The sequence below is a fragment of the Astyanax mexicanus genome, chromosome 1 (assembly GCF_023375975.1).
Source record: "Astyanax mexicanus isolate ESR-SI-001 chromosome 1, AstMex3_surface, whole genome shotgun sequence".
In the NCBI taxonomy this organism is placed as follows: Eukaryota; Metazoa; Chordata; class Actinopteri; order Characiformes; family Acestrorhamphidae; genus Astyanax; species Astyanax mexicanus.
In genome coordinates this window covers 92219060-92245008 of record NC_064408.1, presented here as the reverse complement: position 1 = coordinate 92245008, position 25949 = coordinate 92219060, and the positions used below count along the sequence as shown (strand labels likewise).

The 25949-nt window shown below is 37.7% G+C and overlaps 1 protein-coding gene across 2 annotated transcripts in view; it reads right to left on the bottom strand.

Annotated features, from left to right (window-relative positions):
* Positions 1–9493: 9493 nt before the first annotated feature.
* Positions 9494–25949, bottom strand: part of pip4k2aa (phosphatidylinositol-5-phosphate 4-kinase, type II, alpha a) — a 49123-nt gene continuing 32667 nt past the window's right edge. For both annotated transcript variants that reach the window (XM_022683557.2, XM_022683562.2), the window contains exons 4-10: positions 24055–24207; positions 23542–23688; positions 23392–23430; positions 16980–17093; positions 15158–15398; positions 14168–14271; positions 9494–12613 (exon numbers count right to left, since the gene is read on the bottom strand). In XM_022683557.2, the coding sequence (XP_022539278.1) occupies positions 12533–12613; positions 14168–14271; positions 15158–15398; positions 16980–17093; positions 23392–23430; positions 23542–23688; positions 24055–24207 (879 nt within the window). In that variant the 3' untranslated portion in view covers positions 9494–12532. The remainder of the gene's footprint in view (positions 12614–14167; positions 14272–15157; positions 15399–16979; positions 17094–23391; positions 23431–23541; positions 23689–24054; positions 24208–25949) is intronic.

The window sequence follows — 25949 nt, the reverse complement described above, 5'->3', positions numbered from 1 at the left end:
CACCACACATACAACGCGAAAGAAGATATGTACAATGCCAATGACTAGTTAGACCTTTATTTATAGTGGGTCATTTTGGTGAAGACGATGGGAAGATAGTGTGTTGTTGCCATATATATGTGTTTGTGTAGTTTGTTAGGCTAATGGAGGCCTAGGATGACTATATGTAGCCCGTACATTTAAATGGACCTGCAGTGATACAACGCGAAATACAGACTAGTGGTGTGTTTTTAAGAAACTATTTTTGATTATGGGACCCTTGTATGTAGCTCAGCCTTTGGAGAAACCGTGTCAGAGTGCACTGTGAAACGACTCCGCGTTACAACTGAAAACAAAGGGAAATTTCAGTTTCGCCAGATTAAAAGTAGAATGTAACACACACACACACACACACAAACATACACAATTTGTAATGTACAAGGCCCGTGGCCGAGCAGAAATTGCAGTGAGTGGACTCCACGTCTAGCCTAAAGAAAATATAATGCCCATTCCTTGTGAATGGTCAAGGTGGGAAGCCACCGCTTTGCTTTTGCTACAAATACTTGAGGTCAGTTTTTGACACGGACGTTTTTCTAAAAAAAAAATAAGTCACTGGTTGTTTATAAATGCATATTTATTTTTGTGATTTTCCTGGTTTTGTATACCATTGTTGTGTAGGATAAATGCACTCGAATTTAAAACTTGAATGGCGGATTCTTAAGCACTTTCCTCTTTGAATGATGAAATACTCATTAAATGCATTTGAGTGTAAGCTGTGTTGTGTTTTTCGTGTTGCAACCCCCCAGCCCCCCAGCCCCGACCCATCAAAAAAAGCCTATTTTATTGCTTAGTATGTTGGTCACTTTTTTACGATTGTTGAGACAATAATATGTGAGTGGACTTTGATTGAAACTCCAGACTTCTCAGCCATGACCCAAACCTGCGAGTAAGTTTGTAGCGTGTGCTGAATTAGGTTAGAGGAGGCTTTTAGTCATGTGCGCCCCTACATAACAAGTCATGCAAGTAGGTTTATGCATAAACCGAGGGGAATCCCACGAAAATAAATATATACAAGGGAAGCTCTCGGGGTATTAAGAAACACCTTCAACTGAGTGAGGACGTTTTACCCAAGTAGTGCGTGTTTTTAACCACACAATTCTTCAATGGCATTTTTCGGTACCACTACGTATAGGTACTATAGGTACAGTAAGATAATACTGTAGCACGCTGCAAACCCCACATTATATGTATACAGCATTAATTATTATTTTTTTAATTATGTTCATCTTGATCTGTAGGACATTTACTATAAAGAAAGATAAAAAAGCACATCGTTTTTATAATTATGTTAAATTAGTTCTAAAAAATTGACGTTTTAATGGATCAGTAATTCGTAAATTCCGCCGTAAATTCTCTCAGATTACATTTCTGTGAATTAAATTAATGGACAGCACATGAAAGCAATGACCATTGGCTAAGGCTGGGCTGTTCATGTTGTTCAGGGCTCTTATCTTGGCCACAAAGCTCGCGAACACTATCCCACCCAAACTATTAAGTTGTATTGAACTGCTGACGAAGCAAGCTGGCCAACTGGCACAGTGTGTGTGGTAGAGCTAGGAGGGCTCGAGGCTCTGAGGCTCAGCTAAGGACCGAAAAAGGTCAAACATAGGTCTGGTGGAAACTGACAAGCAAACAGAGTCTAATCCAAGGAACTGTTTTTTTCCAAGTTAATCAATAGTCAAATTAGGTTCTTCACTGATACATTCTGGCTAATGCAGCTATAGCATACAGGCCTCGCCCCAAGACAAGGCTCCAGTTCTTCCGTTCATTGTGGTTGGTACAGGTCTGCAAAATATATAATATATGAAATAATCTCAATATTCACTATAAAAGGAGTGCATTATAACAAAAACAACAAAAATAGCCTTATGATCACTTAAAAATATTATACATTGTTTTCTTATCATGTACATGTTCTGTATTTCTGTGATTCCTTAAAATTATGATTCTCTCGCCCTAAGACTAAATTCTTTTAACACAAAGTCTCAAAAATGAACAAGCAAACAAATAAACTTGCCTACATGGGACACGTGTGTAGGTTTGCGGATAAAGTCAAATAAACAAGGGTCACTGACTTAACCACACTGAGCTGCACTCTCGGACGTTTTACGCCCATAGTTAAATATGAAAAAATGAACATGTAAATAAATAATTTATTCCAACCAATTACGTGGAAAACGGCAATCATCAATGGGCAATGGAGAAAGGAGTGTTACTGAAATTTCAAGGAGATTTCAAGTGTTATTGAAATAATTAGGGCAGTAGCCTGCATACTATATTATTTATTTCACAGACCAGCGTGATGCAAATAAAAGAAGGTTTGTCTGCTTTACTAAGACCACCCGAGCACCTTCGCAATCGGATGATTTAATGCTGACGATAGTTCCTTAAGTTGTTTTTTTCATAGTCCTTCAAAAGTCGTGATGTGGACTTATAATAGTAGACTTTTAAGTACCTAGAAAAATAAAAACTTTTTTTAAAGATTTAAAGTGTTTGTGAAAATTAGACCGATTAAACATTGCTCTAAGGTGAGAAATAGTGACCTTTTAATAGAAAATGTAGTTTTAGTCTAAAACAGTAATTGGCCTCATATGCGAATAGGTACCCCTCTCTACTACCGCACGCATGTAGGCTAAGAGATAAAAATGCTTATGATTTAGCTGGGTAAATTACTTGTCAAGACTGATTAGGCTGTTGTGGTGTTGGCCACGGGCTTTAAAAACAGTATCAAGTTTTTTTGTTCTCTTGTAAAGAAAAAAAACTTGAAACGTACACATAACATAAAATAAGTAAAGTTGCTGTTTTCCTTAAAATATAGCTTTGTTTTGAAGCATAATAACATTAGATATATACATAGCATATATTCAAATAAACATTAGCCCAAGTGGCCACCAGTCAGACATTTATTTGGTCAGTAAAGTTATTAATATTTAGAAACACAGAACACAGGATAAGTTGATGATCTTCTTTTGAGAGTACCAGAGCGTATATCAATTTCTTCAGTTCCACGAGCAGCTCAGTCGATTTACGACAATGAAGCACCAATCAAATACACTATATGTTGGATGGGAAATAAGTTAAGTATGAATAATCTACACCACTTAATACACAAATACAATCGCGTGATAGTGTACACATATCCTTATCAATAATTTTTTTTTCTACAAAACAAATGGTCAAACATGTTTTTTTTTAATGTTTTCATGTCGAACGATGTTTGAAAACAGGTTTATTCATATTATTATCAAGATGAATTAAAAACCCGTAGGATGCTAAATATCTTAGGCGTCTAGAATGAGCTGGCTCAGGGAAACTGGTGTAGTGTTAAGATCTCTCTGCATGTCCTTCAGCAGAACTTTCCATCCACACTAGTGTACTACAGTAAAGCACAGCTGGAGTGTCTCCTAAAATAGTAATGATTTAAATCATTAAACGCACAAACAGTTGTGGGTTTCTCTCAGAAAAGCGGTACCTATTCTGAACGAGCTTTGTTTGGCTAGAAAGGGGGCAGAGGGCTTAGGGGGTTCCAAACAATGCCATATCTCAATCCGTTCAGTTTGATTGACACGGAGCTCCTCGTGGTGCTCAGGGCTAAAGGGCCTTGGGGGTGAATGAACACAACACGCATCCTGAACGGATATTTTGTCCTCAAATAGAGGGGAAAATGCCCCTCTCTCTCTTTCACAGACCAGCCCCCCCCCCCCCCCCCCCTACATACCCATCCACCAATAATGACCAAACGGGCGACCTATAGTCAATGTTTCTACAGTTCAATACAAAGTGAACAGAACCAAAATTAGCCCAACACAAAACAAACGAATCATATATATTTTTTCTTAGTGTGGATGCGGAGTATCAAGGAAAATAAACTAGTTTGTATGAGTACATTGCATTTGGGCTCTTTAAAGTTCTGCACACTTGCACATCTCATTTACCCAAAAAAGTCTCTTTAAAGAAGCTTTATTGTTTTAAGTGTAAACGATCAAAATACTTCTGACCTTTAGCACAACTTCACAGACTGTAAGGCATCAGACCTGTACATTTACTATAAAATAAATAAATGACATAAGATGATAATTAAGATATACTGATGCAGGTGTCAGTAACATACTTTCAATAAGCATACAGATAAATAAGGGATGGCTCAATTTAAATCACACATCAGAGAGCCTTGAATTCGTCCAAGAAAGACGTTTTCTTCAAAAGGTGGTTTTGTACAGTCGTTCAGCTTGGACAATCGCACATTCCTGTGCATAACTGATTTATTTTAAGCAGGATAAATTGTAATTTACAGTGACGAAAATCGAGGGAAGTTCTCCCCGTATAGATGATGCACATTTGGTATACTGGCAAACTGTACCAACAGAGCCAATTGCCCATTCACGTGTCATTTACACTAACCACTTTATGGGTTAAACTATATCTAAAGTAAAGAAAGTCTGCTGATGTAAAATTTTGTTAAAACTAAAATATCCGTGTTTAAAACAGGTGACCATGTTTTTCTCCCTGGCCAAAATCACCAATAAACCAATAAAAAACGCAGACTTAAAGGAAGCACTGCCCATTTATAAACTTACCTGTCAGAATGGTCTGAAAAGTGTTCAGTGAAAATGTAGCGTAGCAACGACTGCAGTAAAAAGTACCTTTATAAAAACATCTAGAACTAAAAGTAGTATTTCTACTTCATCTGAAACTGCACTAGAATAAAAAGTGCATGGGGCTTTATTCCTCTCTTTCTGAATCACTTAAGTTTAACTTGAGAGATGTGGTCAACCACAATGTAGTCAAGATGCAGTCACGCACATAACAAAAGATAAATAAATAGAAAAACAGAAATGGAGCGAGGAAACAAATGTCATTGAATGAACAAGTCATACACCAGCTAAACCAGAGAAGCAAACCAGTTATAAAAAATCTCAGGGAAACACAACTCCATCAACATTTTTTACATAGTCACACTTAATACTACTTTAGTACTACGTCTGTCAACCATTAAAAACCACTGGTTTCCACGTTTTTTATATTTGTATAATTGATCAAAACTGATGAACCTTGAAAGTGATTTTTTGTTCGTTAGAAAAGTAAGTGTATGTTTCAACACACACTATTATAATCTATTTTTATTTTTTCAATTTAGATTTGTTTTAGGAGGGTTTTTTAAAGATATTCCTAGAGAATATAAAACATACCTTGGGTTTTAACAAGCCAAACTGGAGATAACTGCGTCCAAAAAAGTGAAGAGGGGATAAAAACAGTCTTTAGTTACCGCTAAGCAATGTAAATAATGAAAACCACATACTGAACCAAAACAGACAAAAGAAAACGCATTAGGAATTTGCTTCTCGCTAAATTAGAGCAAATGTTGTTTAGAAGACAAGAAAATCTGAGGCGGGTTGGAAATAATTGCAAGGCGAATGCGAATATCTGCTATTGCTATTTTATGCCTTCTCTTTTTGGCCTTCGCTCAAAACGGATTCAAAATTGCTTCTATAGAATGCTGAATACGACGTTATAAACTTTAAAAATGTGCAAAAAACAGCTTTATAATCGGAATATTATATTTAAATTGGCCTTTTGGCTCCGTCGGTGTTCGATTGAAACAAGTGAAAAAACGGCATGTGACTGTTTTCGGATTTATTATTTAAGAACTGTTTTAAAACAAACCACTTGATTCGAGCTCTGCGGTTTGTTCAGGTCGGTTCGCGAACAGCTCAACGCTGTCGGTTCCGCTGTAACCCAAAACACTTCGTTTTTTCCTTTCCAAGGACAAAGAACGGGCTGTGGGAAAGACTCCAACAGCGCCAATGCACACCTTATCGGCTTTAAACAGAATTTTAGTGGTTTATTTTTCTACATCCTGTTTTTATCCTTCAAAATCATTCAAACAGGAGGTAAGTACTGTTCATGGTTGTGTTTTAAAGCCCAACGAAATTGGAAAATAGATCCCCGGCGTCAGCGGAGCAAAGCCGTGGAAAAATGTGAGGCCAGAATGGACAACTTGTGGTGCAAAAAATGTTTTAAATATGTCAGGCGGCTCTTGGGTCATCTACTGGACCTGAAGACCACCTCAGTTGACGGTGGTGGTGTTTTAATAAGAATAAACTGCCAGTCGCGGACACTGACAGCTCTTTGGTAAAGAGAAATTGTGGCGCACTGCCAGGTGGAAATTTCACGGACTCGTAGCGCCCCCTATGCAAAGAGTGAAAATATTGCAGCTTCCTCTTAAAGGGGAGGGCTACATGATTTAAGGTGGACTGGTTTAGTTGCACACTGCGGCTTAAGCCACTTGACAAGCCGCTCTAAAATTATTTTCACTTTTATACTACCCTTCGCCCTTTTTCGATCTGAGTCAACAATGGATTTTTTACACTATAATTATGTTTTTAACCCAAGTAAACCAATCTCTGCGGTTTGTATTATTTTTTAAGCGCTACAAAGATTAAAGTAATCAAATAAAATAAATAAAGCTAGAAAAATATTGTTTACAGACAGGCGGTTTAAATTCGCTTTTTTCATATAAAAACTCTTCATTTTTTAGTTGTAGTTTAAACATACAAGAGATAACCCACATTCTAGCTAGAGACTGCCTGGGGAGGCTCAGGTAGTGAAGCGGGATAAACCCCTGTGCCTCTTTGCTCAATGTCGAACCATAACGAATGTTTTATTATAGTGAACGCCTAAATTACAAGTGGAATACATTTATTAGGTGAGTCCACAAATAACCTAAACCTACAACCTAAAATAAAATACAAAGTGGTACGGAATGCTTTCTGCTTAAGGCAACGGTATGTTTATATTTCATGTAGACAAATTCTATGGCATGTTTTGTTTACCAAGCCTTCAACGAGGCATTTTCGGCATATGAGGAGAAAGAACAATTCAAGGCGTACTCTCAATATTCTCAAAAATCTCACTTTCTAAACTGAACAGTCTTCTCTAAGCTCTTGAATGGTTTCAAGATTAAGTGGTGTGAAAAAGTGTGTGAAAAAGTAAACTTTCAGAGACAAGGGAAACTTGTAGCAAAGGCTGTGTCCCAAACTGCATACGGACAGGTATGGTATGCACAAACATATATGTGAATTTATTAGTGTTAAGTAAGAGTTTGAATTCAGGTGCAGATGCATGCTATACAGCTAATAAAATAAATGAAATATAAGAAAATAGATTTCCGTTTCTCTATATCTATGCCTATACCTTACCTTTGTAGTACAAAGCTGCATTTTAGGACAGGTTCGAATCATAAACCCAGGAACGGTCTACTTGAGTGAGTTTCGTCTCCTCTTCTGCTACAGGAACGTACCTTGTCGGTTTTTTTCGACAGTGACGAATATTTTATATTTTACACAATCCTCGCGTGTCGTGCAGAAACATTTCTTCATGGAGAAATAGTGGTATATAAGGGGTAATGCTGTGCTGAGCACCGACTGCTTTAATAATTACTAAAGTAAAAGCGCCTTTATGACCATGGGAAGTACTAGACAAAGTAAATACCCGACTAGAAACATTCCGGGTAAAATATTTAGGCATCAAAACAAAATCACTATCAGTTGCAAAAATGTCCATTATTTGTTCACTATCTAGCTATTTCCATAAATATTATATATGTATTTGTATTACACATGCGATCTATTTTAGGCGTTTATTTCTTTTATTGTTGATGATAATGGTCTTAAGGTCCATGAAAACCCAAAAATCAGTGTCTCACAAAATTAGAATATTATATAAGATCAGGTCCTGCTGGAAAATGAAATCCAAATCTCCATAAAAGCTGTCAACAGAGGGAGGCATGAAATACTTTAAGATTTTTTGGGAAAACACTGCACTGACTTTGGACTTGATAAAACACAGTGGACCCACACCAGCAGATGACATAACCATGATCCAAACCATCACTAACTATCAGTCAATTTTGGATTTTATTTGCAAATCAAGGGACCAGAATCTGGAGGAAGAGTGGAGAGGCACACAGTCCAAGCTGCTTGAGGTCTAGTGTGAAGTTTTCACAATCAGTGATGGTTTGGAGAGTCATGTCATCTCCTGATGTCAGTGCAGTGTTTTCCCGGAAAATCCTACAGCACTTCATGCTTCCCTCTGCTGACTTTTATGAAGATGCGGTTTTAATTTTCCAGCAGGACTTAGCACACTGACCACACTGACAAAAGTGCCGATTGGTCGTACATACGTAATATTCGAATTTTTTGACACACTGATTTGGGGTTTTCATTGGCTGTTAGCCATAATGAACAATAAAAGAAAAAAAACGCTTTAAATTGATCACTCTATATAATGTTTCACATTCAACTTAACTACTGAAATAAAGTTTAATAATAAAGTTTTCAATAATATTCTAAATTTTTAGATGAACTAGTATATTTACATAGTATTTCACTGAAATCAGAATTTTTTTTCCCTTTCTTTTTTTAAAGTTACTATTATGGACACACCAGGTTCTTGGTTTCAGGTTGATTTGGATGCCGGTAATTGTTAACAAACAGTAAAAGACCAGCTTATATGTAATATACGACAGTATTTGTGTTATGTACAGCTCTAAACAAAAATAAGAGACCACTTAAAAATGATGGGTTTCTTTGATTTTCCTAATCGAAAACCTCTGAAATATAATACAGAGAAAAATGGATGATTACAGCTTTTAAACCAAGCTGAACTGCTTGACTTCTTGTACCAGTTGCATAAAGTTATCCAAAAGCAGTGTGGTGGAGACTGGTGGAGGAGAACTTATCAATATGCACCAAGATATGATTAAAAACCAGCGTTAGTCCACCAAATATTGATTTCTGAACTCTTAAAACTTTATGAATATTAACTTATTTTCTTTGCATTATTTAAGGTCTGAAAGCTGTGCATCTTTTGGGTCAGTTCAGCCATTTCTCATGTTCTGCAAATAAATGCTCTAAATGACATTTTTTTTGGAATTTGGGAGAAATGTTGTCAATAATGTATAGAACACAACTATGTTCATTTTACTCATACATTAACCTATAAATCGCAAAATTGAAAAAAATATTTAGAAACTGAAGTGGTCTCTTATTTTTTCCAGAGCTGGATGTAGTCATGGCTTTGCAAAACAACAAGAAAGTCATTTTGTATCATTGTAAAAAGGTAACCTACCTCACTAGACAGCTTAAAACACCAACGCCAGTTTCTTGTGTCTGCATTCAGACAAGTTACCAATACACCAATTCACATTAAACGTGCGTGTAGGTTAAGTATAGTTTAAGGTCCTTATGTCCCCCAGTTACCTTCAGTTGATACAAAATAACAGCATCCGCTTGTTCACTCTCTGTTGTTTCTTCCAAGCGGGTGCAGGCTTACTGGTCGAAGTAAGGTAATACACTTCGGTTGAATTCAGACATCAGCCCTCCGCTGTTCGGGATCACACTGCTTCGAACTCCTCATTAAATACCCGCTAAAACACGAAGCTCTGACGCAGCCACAATTGCAAAGTGCTTTATTGTTTTGAGCGATGCTTCTGAAATGGAGTGTATTTTATACTGGTTAACACCATGAACCACGAGCCAGCCTCTTCTGAGCTTTCACATCCACGGAGCATTCACACACATCCACACACACATACACGGGCATGAAAGAGGGAGCTATCCACCCGTCCATCCACCCATTCGCTCATCCATCCATCTTTGTTTCTTTCCACATCTACGTAAACAGGACACGTTCGCCGTGTTTATAGGGCCTAAATATAAAAAAAAAATCAAAAACAAACAAACAACAACAAAAACATTCAACTCATAGAAGCACAATACAGTTTCCAAAAGCCGGTTATGTGTTTGTTTTTTCCCAATTAAACGAACAGTAAAGACTGGGCTTTTTGGCAAAAAGAAAGAAAAATCAGGAGACAGGAGATGGAGCTGTTTCACACCCACTGAAAGAGTGGTTTAAAGCAAATTGGATTATCTTTTTTTTTTATCAATGTAAAAATCAAGAAGTGGATCACTGGCTTTTGTTTTTTTGTCCCCCGCCCAACCCCCAAAAATAACAAAGAAAAAACAAAGTATTATTAAATCACTGCGCGAGCGTTGTAAAAAATAAACGAGGAAAAAAAATTAACACGGATTAAGGATAATAATACTGAGAATAAACTGGTTTAAGAGACTGAATATGATGACCAGTTTAACAGTCCCTACTCCTTATGGCCATTAACCATTCACACTCACCCATTGCTGAACTTCTGGGCCTTATTCCACTGAGGATGATAGCAATAGCATATTACACAAAAAAACAATGAAAAAGAAAAAACAAAAAAGTCTGGATTATTTTTTTTCAACCACTCTAATATTAGAAAATAACATTTTACCTCTGAAAAACAAAGATTAAAAAATACAAAATTAAATAATTTGGAGTAAAAAGGCACAACTCTTGCACAGTGTATACATTGCTAACACAGTATAAAGCAGATTTAGGACCGTCTGAAATCATATTTGTTTTTTTTTTGTTTTTTTCCTTTTTCTCTTTCTTTTGCAGGGGCGACTATTCCACACACAGTTTCACAACTGAACCAGGCTGGACAGGGCAAACAAATGCAACATGCATCTTAATTTTTTGTCTTTCTTTTACAGTACATACGAGTTGTACAATTTAAAACGGACACATTCTTCATTCATCACTTTTCCACTTAATAGTGATATGCTGCTTAAAAAAACAGACAATTCTGTGTATGGATTAAAAAGCTAAAGTAAAAATTGTGCATGTAATCCAAAAACAAAACAGAAAAATTCTAAACATTCATACAAAGAGGCTTATCATTTTTAGTCATATGTTATGTTTTAGATTGTGTTAGCTAGTTCTATCAATGCGGTTGACAAAACTCTTCACACCCTGCACAGGTGCTGGGGGATTCCCTTGTAAATACCACTTTGCAGAACCAATGGGATTATTTGAACATTTGGTTCATTAATGTGCAAAACATACAATACATTGCTGATTCTACTGCCAATTTAAAAAAATGTTAAGTTCACCAGACATACATGACATTTAAGGAAAGGCTGGCGCAAAAAAAATATCACAACACACATCACCCCTTCCCTTAAACACCCCTCCCCCCAAGGAACACTGTAATTTTACACGCATGAGTGTGTATCGGTATGATGCGCGAGGTAAACTATGGGCTGCCTGCTGAGGACAAGCACACACGTGTGAACACAAAATCACAGGGCTGCATTCAATAGTGCCTCATAGTGCTATTGTTGCAGTTATGTAACAGACCAAACAGATCCTAATTTAAAAACAAAAGAAAAAAGTGCAACAGTTTAAGGTGCTGATGGCAAACAAAAGGTCATAAATTCTCTTTTTAACTGTCGTCACAGATGACTGAAGAGATGCCACCAATGCTGTTGCTTCGGCTTCTTTGCACTGTGTGATTTTGTGTTGCTGCGATAAAAAAGAAAAACACACAGCTGGAGAAAAAAAACAAAATGACAAAACAAACAAAAAAAAACACTACACTCATCCGAAACACTGTAAGGAACATGCAAAACAGTCCGATGGCTGCTATGCTCTGCAAATCCAAGGGCGAGCACTTCTTCGCCTTTGTGAATGGAGCTTGAGAGCACTTGTTGCAGTCAAGTCAGTTCGGAGAAGGTAGAGGAGGACAGAAGATGAGCCCAGAGGGATTAGCGTGCGGTTTGACAAGTGTGCTGAGGTGTCAAGTGCTGTAGCCCACTGCTTGTTGGATATACATGCCGGAAAGCACTAGTTAAAGCTGCTGGCTTTGACAAATGAAACAAGCGGAGGCAGGGATGAAGGACAGGTCCAAGGTGAATGACAGGTTCGTGTTGAAGTTTAGGTAGGTTTTGGGCTTTTATTTTTTTTGGATAACTGGGTGGATGAACAGCTTAAATTTTAGGTTGAAGATCAGGTAGGATGGGATGGAGCATGGGTTTGGGTCTGATAAAGAAGGCTTATGATTAGGTTTAGGTTCAGATGGATGACTAGGTGCTTGGCGACTGGCTCGCATGGAAGACAGCTTCACAGTTCCTTTTTGACCGAAGGTCTTGAGTTCTACAAACGGCCGAAAGCGCCCATTCATCTGCTTCTCCCAGGCTTGGCCTCTGTTCTGAATGATCTCATTCTACACGTGATCTCCAGTCACCATTCGCTGAGCTGCAATCCATCGTATTTTGCTCTCTTCTGCCCCTTTTGCTTAAAAAGGCAAAATTAACAAAAACAAATACAAAAAAAATCAAACAAAACAAATACAATGCCATGAGGGACATGCATCAGAAAGCAACAAAAATCCCTATCTCCCCCAGAAGATTTATACTTGTTCTATTTCATCATCACCCTTATGGTCCCACAAAACAAAAACAAACAACAAACAAATAAAAATGAAAAATGTAAACGAATGGTGGTTGTAGCTGCTGTAAGGGTGCCCCCTGCCACGGAGGGGATAAGCGCATTTCGGCACCCCTCCGTTAGCGTCCCTCTTTGACCCATGGACTCTGCATGGCTCTGCCCCAGGCTAGGGCAGAATAGTGGTGATGAATTCGTAGAACCTCTTTGAGTACTGCTCTGGGTTTACGGTGGAAATCTCTGCCCCAGCCTAAAACCACAGGGAGAAAAAAAAAAAAAGAAAAAACACTGCTCAAAGATAATGTTCCTAATATGATGACAAACAGGTGTTTACATTATACAGGGTGCAGACTTTTTAACACCAATTCAAATGTAAATTTAGAGGAAAAAAATAATATTAAAATCAGTATTCAAGTGCATCATAAATGCAGTGTTACATTTTAACAGTGCTGATTTAAATTATAATAAATGTATTCTGTATGTGTGGAGTTATGGCTTCAGACAAAACATTTTCCTTTGCCACTTTTGCAGGTCAGTCTTTTTTTGTGCTACCTGTTAATCCAGCCTACATAGCAGCAGTTATTATGAGTCAGAAAACAAAATGGTTTTGATTACTTGTCAAATGGTTATCCCTAAAAAAAATACAATACAATACACATATTCATACAAAACACTCATACCGATTTGTAGCTGTGTATTCTAGCCAAACAACAGGTAATGAAATTTTAATGCACAATTTCATGTTGTTCAGCACATGTAAACATCAGTTACTGCTCAAAAAAGTTTTTCACATATTTAAAATTGAATATTGAAAAAATTGAAATTGAAAAGAGCTAACATAAATAGTTTCAGACAAATTAAGGGTTAAAGACTCCAGAAGTACCCTGGAATATAATGTTCTAAGTCATTACAACAATCTCATCTACTGAAACAGTATTACTGTTAGTAAGTGATTCTGATTTTATACAATAAAGTAAAGTTAATGCTGCAGATAAAAGCAGCCCAAATATAATTTAGTACCTAAATTGGATTTTCTTTCCTTGTTCACGTGATCTGTAATGTCAGACGTTGCACATGAAATAAGATCTTATCACATTTCTGAACTGACCCACAGGCGTAAAAGAACAATGATCCACCCGGCAATCTCATCCATCAACAGTGTTCTTAAGGATAAAGAGCCCCTCCACAAAGCAATAAATCAGCTCTATAACATTCTCTACTTTAAACTTGGAGGTCAAACAGCAAACACTAAAACCACTATGCTAAAAAAAACTTCACAGAAAAGAGTAAAATGGTTGAGTTTCTGAGCTTGTTCTAATTGAGGAAGGGAAGTTACTTTAGGTTACCTGCAGTGTATATTAACAATGGATACAGAAAGAGGTTCCACTGCTAGGTATCAAATCAGTACCACATATGAAAGTCATAACTTCAATTGTCACACTCATTAGAGCGTACTAACTGTGCAGGATACCGGGATTTGGACCAGTTTCACTTGATAGTGCTTATTTGTTTGATGCCACTCTTTAAACAATTAACATTACTACTTTAGGAATGCATTTCCTATATACTCACACATAATTGTACATACTAGTATTTTGATTATAAACCACAGGTCTACATATGAACAGCAACAGCAAAGCCATAAAAGCAATAGTATACTCTGTAACTTATGACATCCTAATCTTAATATAAAGAGCCTTACTAAAAAAGGTCTTCATACCCAAAGTTCAGAAGGCTGATATGTGTAAATAATAATGGAAATAAATTCAGATTAAGAAAAAGGATCACACTTGCTAATACTCACTCCGTGCTTGACTGTCTTGGCTGCGTGAGCGGCTTTCTTCTTGGCATCATAATGTTGCAGAATATCAATCACAGCCATGAAGTAGACTTCCTTCCTTGGTGAGTCTTTAAGAGAAAAGACAATTACCATAATCAAAAAACTAGTATGCAATCTCATATCTGAAGTAAGCATATCAAAAGAAAACAAACCGGAAAACAATTTAGATCATTACACTGATCCTGATGACTTTCGAGAAAAAAAATCAGATTAATGAAGTGCTGAAATATTTACTAATGAATGCAGGAGGACTGGTGAATTACTTTATGCGGACATGAATAAGATCAGCAAGGAACGTAGTATGAATACAGTACCATTCCAGTACCAAGTTTGGACACGCCTCTTCTCACTCAATGCATTTTCTTTATTATTATGTTTGTTTTTTTTGTTTTTTACATTGTAAATGTATTAGTAAGGACATTAAAACTATACAGGAACACATGCAGAATTGTTTAGTAAACAAAAAAAGTGTTAAACCAGAATATGTTTAATAAATTTGATTCTTCTAAGTACCACATTTATCTTTAAAGTACAGATCTGCACACGCTTGGTATTTTAATCTCAGCGGCTTCATGAGTTAAAGTCACCATTAATAGTTTTCTTAGCATCTTGAAGGAGTTCCTAAAGGGGCTGAACAATAGTTGCTACTTTTCCTTCATGCTTATTCCAAATTACCCATCTCTGTTGTGTTTAGGTCAGGGCATTGTAGAAGACACTCATTTTTTCGTTTACTACATAATTTTATATTGCTGAATTGTTTCAATGTATATTGCGTTATATGCATATGAAGCAGGACATTAATTTGGTTACTGCACCACAGGCCTGTCACGATAATAACTTACAAACTTATCAAAAACTATGATTTTTCGAATGCATGCTGGACCACTGAAATACTGAAGGTTAAATCATGCAAAGCCTGAACCTTAGTGTGAAAATGTAAGACCTTGCACTCACTGTCATGGCTCTTAATAGCGTAGACATCAATGGTAGGGTCAAAGTCACCAGGCGAAAGGGGCTTGGTGCTGTCCAGAGTGTTGCTAGGGCTGTCTGGCGGAGTGCCCACAATCCCTCCATCACTCTCTCCTTCATCATCTCCTTCATTATCCTCACTCTCCACCTCTTCCTGCTCTGCCCGTTCCACATCGTGGATGCCCACCAACAGACTGTAATCCATCAGTTTTAGCTGGGCAAGAAACTAAAGAGACAGAAAGACAGATACGATTAATCATGTATATTATTAAACATTAGAGGCACACTGCATGGACAAATATCTCAAGGCACTTGCTCATTCATTATTTCTTGTAACATCCAAAATAATAAAACATTTTTTTGTTTATTTTATTTTTTAAGCGACTGTCTTCAAAAGGGAAGGGAAGGCCTTCTTACTGATTACTGATCTTACTGAAGCACTGCCGTGATTATTTGATTGCTTTTCTCAACAAGAGCAAGTGAGGTGAAGATGTTGGATTATCATCACCACCCCACCTCATCTTCAACTCCCCAACCCATCCCAAACAAACATTTCAGAGAACACAGTTTCATTGCTCCACAGCTTAGTGCTGTTCAAAGTCAAAGTGGTTTTTATTGTCATTTCAGCTATATACAGAGTACACAGTGAAACGAAACAACGTTCCTCCAGGGACCATGGTGCACATAAACACAGTGTAGACAGAACAATAGTGCAACAGTACAAAAGTGCAGACAGACAATACAACACAATACAGACAAAGAATAATAAATAACAAGACAGTGTGCAAATTATGCAGTGTGCAAAAAGTGTGCAAAAAAGACCAGTGAGGTAGTAATTACCTCTATTACACAGTGTGCAATAGAGTCCAGTGAGGTAGTAGGGTTTTTAGTGCTTTCCATTTTCTGGGGTAAGTGGGGTAAGAGTGTGTGTGCATGTACAGAAAAACCATCAGTTCAGTCTCTGCAGTTGAGGAGTCTGATGGCTTGGGGGTAGAAGCTGTTGCAGAATCTGGTCGTGCTGGACCGGATGCTGCGGCACCTTCTTCCCGAAGGCAGGAGGGAGAACAGTTTGTGTGAGGGATGGGTGGGGTCATTCACAATGCTGGTTGCTTTGCGGATGCTGCGGGTGGTGTAAATGTCCGTGATGGAGGGGAGAGAGACGCCGATGATCCTCTCAGCTGTCCTCACAATACGCTGGAGGGTCTTGCGGTCAGAGACGGTGCAGGTCCCAAACCAGGCAGTGATGCAGCTGCTCAGGATGCTCTCAATGGTCCCTCTATAGAAGAGTGTGAGGATGGGTGGAGGGAGACGGGCCTTTCTCAGCTTCCGGAGGAAGTAGAGACGCTGCTGGGCTTTCTTGGCTGTAGAGCTGGTGTTCAGGGTCCAGGTGAGGTTATCTGCTAAGTGGACACCAAGGAACAATCTCCACAGAGGACCCGTCGATGTTGAGTGGAGAGTGGGTGTGTTGTGCTCTCCTGAAGTCAACAACCATTTCCTTTGTCTTGTCCACATTCAGGTGAAGGTTGTTGACTGTACACCAGTCTGTCAGCCGCTGCACCTCCTCTCTGTATGCTGACTCGTCGCCTTTGGTGATGAGACCCAGTACGGTTGTATCATCAGCGAACTTGATTAAGCTGTTAGAACTGTTAGAACTTTATTTGTTCTATACCTAAATAAATCTACATTTTTATTAACACACAGTAAACTAGTAAGTTATTTTCTAGTGTGAAAATAACATTGTAAGCATTCAATTGTCATACTCAATGTAAATTTACAGTTACAGGGCTTTGTATACTGTAGTGTTTACCTCCACATCCTTCCTCAGCTTGTCAAGAAAAATCTTCTTGTTTTCCTCATCGATGTATATTTTCTGGCCATCATTGATGAAGTCGTTATCTTTGTAGGTGGGAAGCTCCTTTGCCTAATTGAAAAAGAGAAGAAAAGCTAAACATTGACTGTGCAACGTCCATCTGCCTGCACTTTAAGACACTCCTCTAAACATTAACCAAGCTTAATGCTTTTCATAATCCGAGTCATTACATAAATACATTCCTTCTGATGCATTCTTCATTTTTCAAAGCTTTTTTTCTGCTAGCTGTACCGTGTCTGACTTTGACAGTGACAAGTCTGGATAAGTTTTTTTTTTTTTGGGGGAGTTTGTCCTTGTCCTATAGAGGGCAATGCAGAGTCATAAAACAAGTAGGAAGCTCAGCTGAAAGACACTCAAACTGAAGTGTCACTGAAACAATGATAACAGTATAAGAAACCATTTGAACCATTTTATATATATATATATATATATATATATATATATATATATATATATATATATATATATATATATATATATATATACATACATACACACATACACACATCTTGTAATCTAGCAGGCCAAGAAATTCAATGTTTCTACATGTCCTCTGTACATCTATGTAGGTTTTACTATGAATAAGATTTAATTTAAACAAGAACAAGCTCATGCATATAAGCGTATGGAGCAGATCAATGCAGAATGTAGGTCACTGATTGCTAAAGGTGGCTACAGCTGTGCCAGTGTCCTTCAGGAGAGGCTATGAGCAAACATGCCAAGCCCACATCTGATACCATCATCAGAACAGACAGCTATCAGAGGTTGTATATTAAATGTCTTAACGTCTAATTATAAGACATGTCATGTGTGGAAGCCTGAGAGACACATATTGTAAAGGGTTGACTGTGACTAAACTGTGAGGGCTACAGGTTATAAAACACATGAACCCTAAAAAGCCTTAAAATCTATACACTGGCCAGTGTTTAACCTCACGCAAAAAAACAACACATCACAACATAAACAGGTCTGGGAATTCCCAGATTTAATGGAACATTATTAATCATGCTTGTTAAACTGGTGTTGATCAATTGCGCTGGATGTGTTAATAGGATCCATCTCTTCTTTCTTTCCAATAAAGATGATTTTATTTTCCAAAAAGACAATGTGAAACCCCACACAGCGCATTCAGTAATAGAGTGGGCTGAGCAGTGAGAAAGCTCAGGTGATTCCACGATGCTGTAACCAGCATATTTAAAACTCATTAAAAGCTGGTGGGACTGTGTTGGGAAATGTGTGGAGAAGACAAACAATCTCTACAGGACTTGTGTGAAGAATGTGTGGGAAGCAGTTTATTTAGAGCAGTCATTTAGGAACGAGTTACAAAAATAGGTCAGTAAGAAGGTACAGTGCTAAATACTTGTAGTCATCTGTATATTTATTATATTAGTATTTTGTTATTTAATTTTTGTGTCAGTGACAATTAAAAAAAAAGATATTTTTAGCAATTGTTTTTGCCTGCCAGTGTAGGAGCCAGGACATGATTTCAGACTGACTTTAAGGTACAGCCCAGACAGCTTCATAAGGATATCAGTTTCTAAGCTTTTAAATAACCAACGCTGGACAGGTCAAGACAAGTACAGGCTTTTTTCAAGTCATATGAAGCAAGTCACTGCAACCAATGCAATACCATTGGACAGCCAGACATGCTTAGAAACGAATGCTAAGAGCTAATTATGTTACACCAGGTAACAGATGCCTGTACTGACTAGCATCATGCTGAGTAATGGAGAGAAGGAGGGTTATCTGACCCACCAAGAGAGAGAAAGATAGAGTGCAAGGCCGATTATACTTCCTGGGACTCCTGGCAATGGATTGCTGTGGCATCACTGGGGATTACACCAGAGATCTTCCATTGATAGTCAATATTTAAAGGGGTCTATCCATATTAACATAATTCCTAAACTTTTTGTTTTGTCCTATAGAGTTTAAATTAAGGCTAAAAGTCATTACACTGATCAACTATATCATAACATTATCATGGATATCATCAGTATCATGACATACCAGACTAGACTGTTGCACATGTTGCACTGAGGAATGTTAAATGCTCAATCTGAAGCCCACTATCAGGCCTCACTCAAACTCTGATAATTCAAATCATCTTGCAATCGTCTTGCAAAATAAAATTTATACAGTTTCTGAATCAGTTTCTCTGATTTTATTATTTATAGGTATACATTGTTATTTACAATATATATTGTTGCTTAATTCTCCGGAGAACATTTAACCCCAAATTCCAAATAAAAATAGTCATTTAGAGCATTTATCAGATTTCAGACCCCAAATAATAGTGGTGTCATTTGTTCCAGACAAAATGGCGTACTACGATTGGAATTTTTGGCCATATCACCCATCTCTGATGAAAAAAAATATATATGATAACCACTATATCCCCATAGTTTAATGTGTAACACCAGCAGTTGCTAAACTTTAGCCCTCCGCTGATATATATATATATCTGTTTAGGGTGCATGAAGGGTTGACCAATTCTTAGGGGGACTCTGTTCTAAGAGGATGGGTTAGACTAAAGGTAGAGAAGTGGGATTGGGCCATAGACTAAGATAAGAACAAAGTCAGCCTCTACATTTAATTAGAAAACCAAACAGTCTATTTCTTTACACAAAAATTTCCAAAAATCCTCTGCATTCTACATGAGCACGCACACACAGTTAGTTATTCCAAGCACAACTTCAGACTGCACTCCTCCTAAACTCTGCAGCCTCTCTGCTCCTCATCAAACACGAGCCAGTCGACAAGCTGCTTAAATGACAGCCATCAGAGTGAATTCTCCTGCAGAGGAGGAAGAACAGAGTCTAATCCTCCTCGTGCCGCGCTGACAGTGACGGGACGCGAGCGTGCCAAGCAGAGTCTGCCACATCCAAAGCCACCTTTGGCAGCCGCTGTGAAGTAACAGCAGTGCGAGACATACGGCAGGTGAGAACAAACACAAGACCTGTCAGAAACCAGTTGCACATGGCTAAGAGCAGGGGTAAAAACGAGGAGAAAAGAAATACACAGTAACAAACCAAAGACCTGAGTCAAACATTCGTACCTGCTAATGATTATACAAGTCAGGGACATAGATTAAATCACGTTTACAATACAAAAATATGGAAACCTGTGCCAAACCAGGGGCTGGTATTAGTGCTTGAATAATCATATGAAAGAAACAAATGAAAAAAAGAAAACTTATTTTTTTTTTATTGAATCGGCAGTTTACTGCATGTTTAATAACATTAATATACAAAATGATATAAAAAAGTTCAAATAACATTAATATTCTTAATTAAGTTCTAATTTCAAGAATAAAGTTTTATTATGAAGTTCTAAGAACATCTGAATCAATAATGCTACTCTGAGATAATATCCAATATGATTTTTTTTTTTTACTGTGGTTTGATCAAGAAAATACCTTTACATTAACAGGCTATTTTAAAAAATAAAACATGGTTAGTATGCCAACTGTTGAGTGCATGTACTGTGAACTGAGCTGAGTTGGATGTGCATGGCTGCATGTGAGAGAGAGAGAGCAAGCGAGTGTCTGATCAGTCTTGAGTAGGAGTTTTGGCAACACTGAAGGCTTTGTACAGCTTGGAGAGAAGTTAAGGACAGCACAGGGATTAGACGGACTGTGTGTGGGGGGTGGACGGGGTTGAGGGGAATGACGGGATTAAAATAGGAGTCTGCTGAACTCACACCACCTCTGACCACCTGGGGCCTAAATCCATGCCACAACCAGCTGAGTTACAGCACGGGTACATGTAGGGGGTAAAATAGCAACCATATTTAAACCATCAGCGCATCTATTATTACATAGTTGCACTGGTGGAAGCCAGGGGTGGACCATAATATGAACAGTGGCTTTTCATAGCATTTTGAAGGAGCATTTTGTTTGACAATAAGCTAAGTGTGAACTGAATAAGTGAGCAGCCCTTACCCTTCGCTAATTTCATTACTGTTCACATCACATTGTGTAATGCAGTGGCATTACTAAATAACAAATATTCGACACTCATATTTTGAGAAAGTCAAATGTTTATCATCAACATTGTTGATCATGTCGATTAATTGCTGCAGCCCTACAGAGAATCAAAAACGTGGTTATAGCCACCCAAAGTTCATTGATGTGCAAGGGCCGCGAAAGCTAGCCTGTCTGGTCAAATTCCACAAAAGAGAAAATAGTTAGTGTTGGCCATACCTTGAGGTGTCAGAGGCTTTATGGCAGTGGCTTAATTCATTCTAGTGAATCACATTTTATTTACATATTACACATATGTACACTTTAAACATATATGCTACATCACAGTACCAAAAAAATTCTATGCTATGCTTTGCTATTTAACAAGTGTAGCTCTACCACAGATACCATAGCAACACCTTAGCAACCACCTAGCAACAACATAGCAACCACTACAGATACCTTAGCAACCACTTTGGCAACATCATAGTAAACAACGGGAGCCATTTTAACTGTGCAACCATCCTGTGTTTTCTCCAATAATTGCACTTTTCTAGTTTAACAAGTGTACAAAGATACATTAATCAGCCAATACTAAAATGTATATTTTCCCACAGTGCCTCCATACAGCTTTGCAACGGCAAGACCTAGACTCCACCTGACATAAACAGCATTCTTTTTTTTTTTTTTTAGCTCTCCTCTGGTGTCTTTTGTAAAAGCTTAATTTTCAAATTTTTCAGTGTTTCCTGATAATTGTTTGGGATGGGATGCTTTTTATCTTCTACTTTATTCAGGCACAGCTATACTACACTGGATCCATCCTGTTTATTCTCCTCCCAGAAGCGTAACACACCTTAACTGTAGGTCCTGGCAGCTTGAAACGTGTCAAAAACCACTCCCACAGCACCAATGTGTGAAGCAATCTTATGAAACCATCTGTTGGCTTGCTCCACTACCACGCTATCTGAACAGAGATAAAATATGCCAACCTCATATGAGACGCTTCTTCTGCGTATCCAGCGTTATGCAAGAAAACAGGATGCATAGGTATGCTCTGAAGAACTTTACCCCAAACATGTTCCACTTCTACATACCAGAGAAACTGCATTTAAAAAGCAAGACTAAAAACAACACTAGGAACTTAATCAGCAAAGCTACAATAAAAACCTTAAAGATAAAGGTACCAGCGTCTTTGCAAGTAAGATAATTTTTTCCATTTACAGTGTATCATTTCTTTCACTGTTTCACAATATTAATGAGCTGGGCAGGAAACCACGAATTTCTATGGCTTACTCAGAGTGAAACAAACTACAGGTACACTCCCAAATGAAGCAAGATGACCCACTGCTTCCTACACAAGTGCCATAATCAACAAATCTAGCTGCCAAGAATCTGTTTTTAGGGGCATTGGTAATCACTTTGTGACCTCTCAGTGGAAAACAACTCTTTTGTTTGAAGGGGAAAGAAGGAAGGAAATTTAAACATGATAACTATACTTTATGTCAGGAAGTGTAAGCTAATGTTCTGACATTTAAATGATGACTCTTGAAAGAACCTTAAAGACTTCATACACTGGCTTTAATGATACAAAGTATGGCACAGTTCCAATTCTCACCCTAAGCCTTAATCACCTCTTGGAAGTGCACTTTTATAAAGCTGTTGAAGGGCAACTTAAGAGTGTAAGTAAGTGTTTAAGAGTTTTAGAGCTGAACTGGGACACTTTGACTCTTATCCATTTAATATGACACTGCTGTTGAAATTTAAAATACTGTTTACCCAATGCTAGAGTTTACAGCTGCTGCTATATTCACGGTGTTGCTACAAAATAGATCTCTGGTCAACAGCAGCGAGACACTTCAAGGATAAAGAAAAATTAATATCACTATTACCAGTTAAATATTGTTTTTAAGACTAACTCATGCAGTTTCAAATGCATGACCCTCAAAACCCTTGATTTAAAACAGATAACTCCACTAACAAGTAAATAGTTTTATTGTTTGCAATGTTTTGATCAGCATTTGCAATGAGCATCACGGAATCACAGTGAAACATGGGAAACTGACTTCATGAAAGTGTGATCTGATACAGACCTACGAGTGGGACCCATCAAGTGATACCATTGGGCACTCGTGAGTCCCCTCGTTGAGAAAATGATTCACCATACAGCCTTGCAAATGTAGCGGGGCCAGTGCAAATAATTGGTACGAGGGTGCAAGTGTGTAATGGGACAAAGCCAACATTTGCATTCTTTCATCAAATCCCCATGACTGGCAACTGGTTTTAAAAATGACTGCTGAGCCTTGCTAAACAGAAATCAAAAATCTACAAAAATACAGTGAATATACAATTGTGTAGTTTACATTGTTTACATCCTAAAATAAACATTACCTTCTCTTTGTCACTGGCCTCCCTAGCAACAGTAGATCCCTTAGGAGAGAATAAAAAAGGGAAAAAGTGTCAGTTTCTATAACAATCATCCAACAGTGGACCACATAGAGGCATATATAGAAGCGTCTTTTAGTTCACAACCTCACCTACCTTTAGGTCATACTTTTTATACACAGACAAACGGTGACTGAAGACATTTCGTGTGACGATCATGTAGGTTTCATCTCCGTCAACAGTGAGGCGATACATACCCAGGAACTGAGGCAGAAGGGTGGTACCATGACATTCCACAATATACTGCAATAAAGAGACAATTAAGAAAAAATATATAATTACTTAAAAATAAACTGCAATCATGAGTATCAACATATCAATACAATATCTTCACTGACTGGGTTTTTAATCATTAATTTAAACACACGCACTTTGAAAACCTGGTCAAATAATGCTTAAGTGAATGCCAGGAAATATAAAACTGCTCTTGATGTATTTCAGTGTACTCAATACACCATGATTACAATTGTAAAATAATAGGTGTCACTGTAATCCACTTGGGATTTTGAGGGATTAATAAAGAATTGTCTTGTCTTATTCATGATCAGATATTTTTTTGTTGAAAATTAAATTAAATTGAGTCATATTACCAGTGTGTAATAGACGTACCTGGTGATATTTTTTTAGAATGTTGTGCATCTCGGCCACGTCCTCACTGCTGATGGTCTTGACGACGTACCTCTTGTCGTAGGAGGTGTGGAAGCGAGCACCACTCCGGCCCTGAGCCTCACTGACCAGGGGTGCGCTGCGTGTCAGAGAGTTCTACACAAGAAAAAAAAAAGCGCTGATTTGTTATAGTGTTAATAACATGCATAATGTAATGCATTGCAATGTGTCTGTTCGTTAGGACAAAAAAAAGGTTAGTCAATTATGTTGGTTGTGTTTACTATTGTACTTTCAGGATAAAGGCATACAAGAATGAGCTAATTATAAGCCGAGGCTGAAAGACTATATATAAGTAGAATTTCAGCGTAAGTGAGCAGCACCAAGATGCTGTAGGCTAAATAGGCAGATGTACGCAGAGATTTTTAAATTTTACAACTGTGTTAAAACAACATGCTGTTATTAAAAATCAAATACATTTGAAAAAAGAAAAAAAAAAACACATTCCAACACAAATTCCCATTTCCATCATATGTGCCTCTTATAAACAGAGAAAGTAAGTACGGTAATGAAGCAGGGCACTGGTGACTGGCACCACTGATATTTTCTGTAAAATGCTCAGTCAAAATCATGGAAAATTCCAGTGCTGCACGAGAAACTAACAAATATCAGCAACAGCAATGATGGACATGTTGGTTAAAATATAACTGGTGACAGCTATGGATTTGCCTAACAATTCAACAGTAGCCTCAGTGACGCAGAAGGCTAAGGGCCAGAATCAGCTGGCATTGGCAGAACACATTAAAAAGCTCCATATTCCTCTGTGGCACAGTATATGTTTGGGCTCCCACACCACATCATGTTTATACAGGATGGTCATTAATTTATATTTATTTATTAATTAATTAATTAAATCAAATAAATAAAACAGACACACACAAAGGCAAAGCTGATGCTCAGTAAACAGCAATATATAAAGTAACTTGCTTAAATGCATTTTTTCATCAGAACAGACTGTCCTACTACCAGGGGATATCATGGGGTCTAATTTCATCATTAATCCCCCACAGCTGGTGTTTAACTGCATACACTTTAGGATCAGCTTTGTCTCTCATAATACAAATCAGCACTTTAAATAAACTTTTTTCAAATAGAAAAGAACATTTTTTGCAATAAAATGATAAATTTTACATTATTTACCTTAATCAGAATACATGAAAAATAAATAATATTTATAGCATTATTGAGACCATTTGAAATAAACATGTCTACAGGGTCATTTTTGCCACTGGTTATTTCTGACAATGAAACTTGTAATTACAATTAAATGTAAATATTTTATAGTAACATTAACTGCTCAAAGTCTGGGAAGGTCTTACACTCAATGTATAAAAACTGCTGTGAGAGCAATATGATTCAGTCTCACTCTCACTAGAAAGGGCCATTTTAACTTCTCAACACAAAAACAGGATGGAAAACTAAAGTCACAGCCTCCACACAGAAAGGCCATTTGACCACTTACGCTCTCACACACACTCGCGCACGCAAACACACACACATGCGCACACAGACACACACAAACTCGCGTGCACACACACACAAGGAATCTTTGACGTTTTTTTAGAGCAGTCTGCACTTCTGTTAGTGTGTGCCCCAGTTTCAGAAAAAAACCTTTGCCGTGGAGATGTGACGTATGAAAGGACCACAGGGCTGGTGGCTCGTCTTAGTGAGTGTGTGTGCATGTGTGAGTGTGTGTTTGAATGTGTGTGAGTGACAGACACAGCTGCAGAGAGCCAGCAAGTCCAGACAAATGCTTTTCTGGCCCACTGTCTGCCTAGCTCTACAACAAGCATGCGCACACACACACAGGATAAACTTATGATGTGACAATAATTTGATTA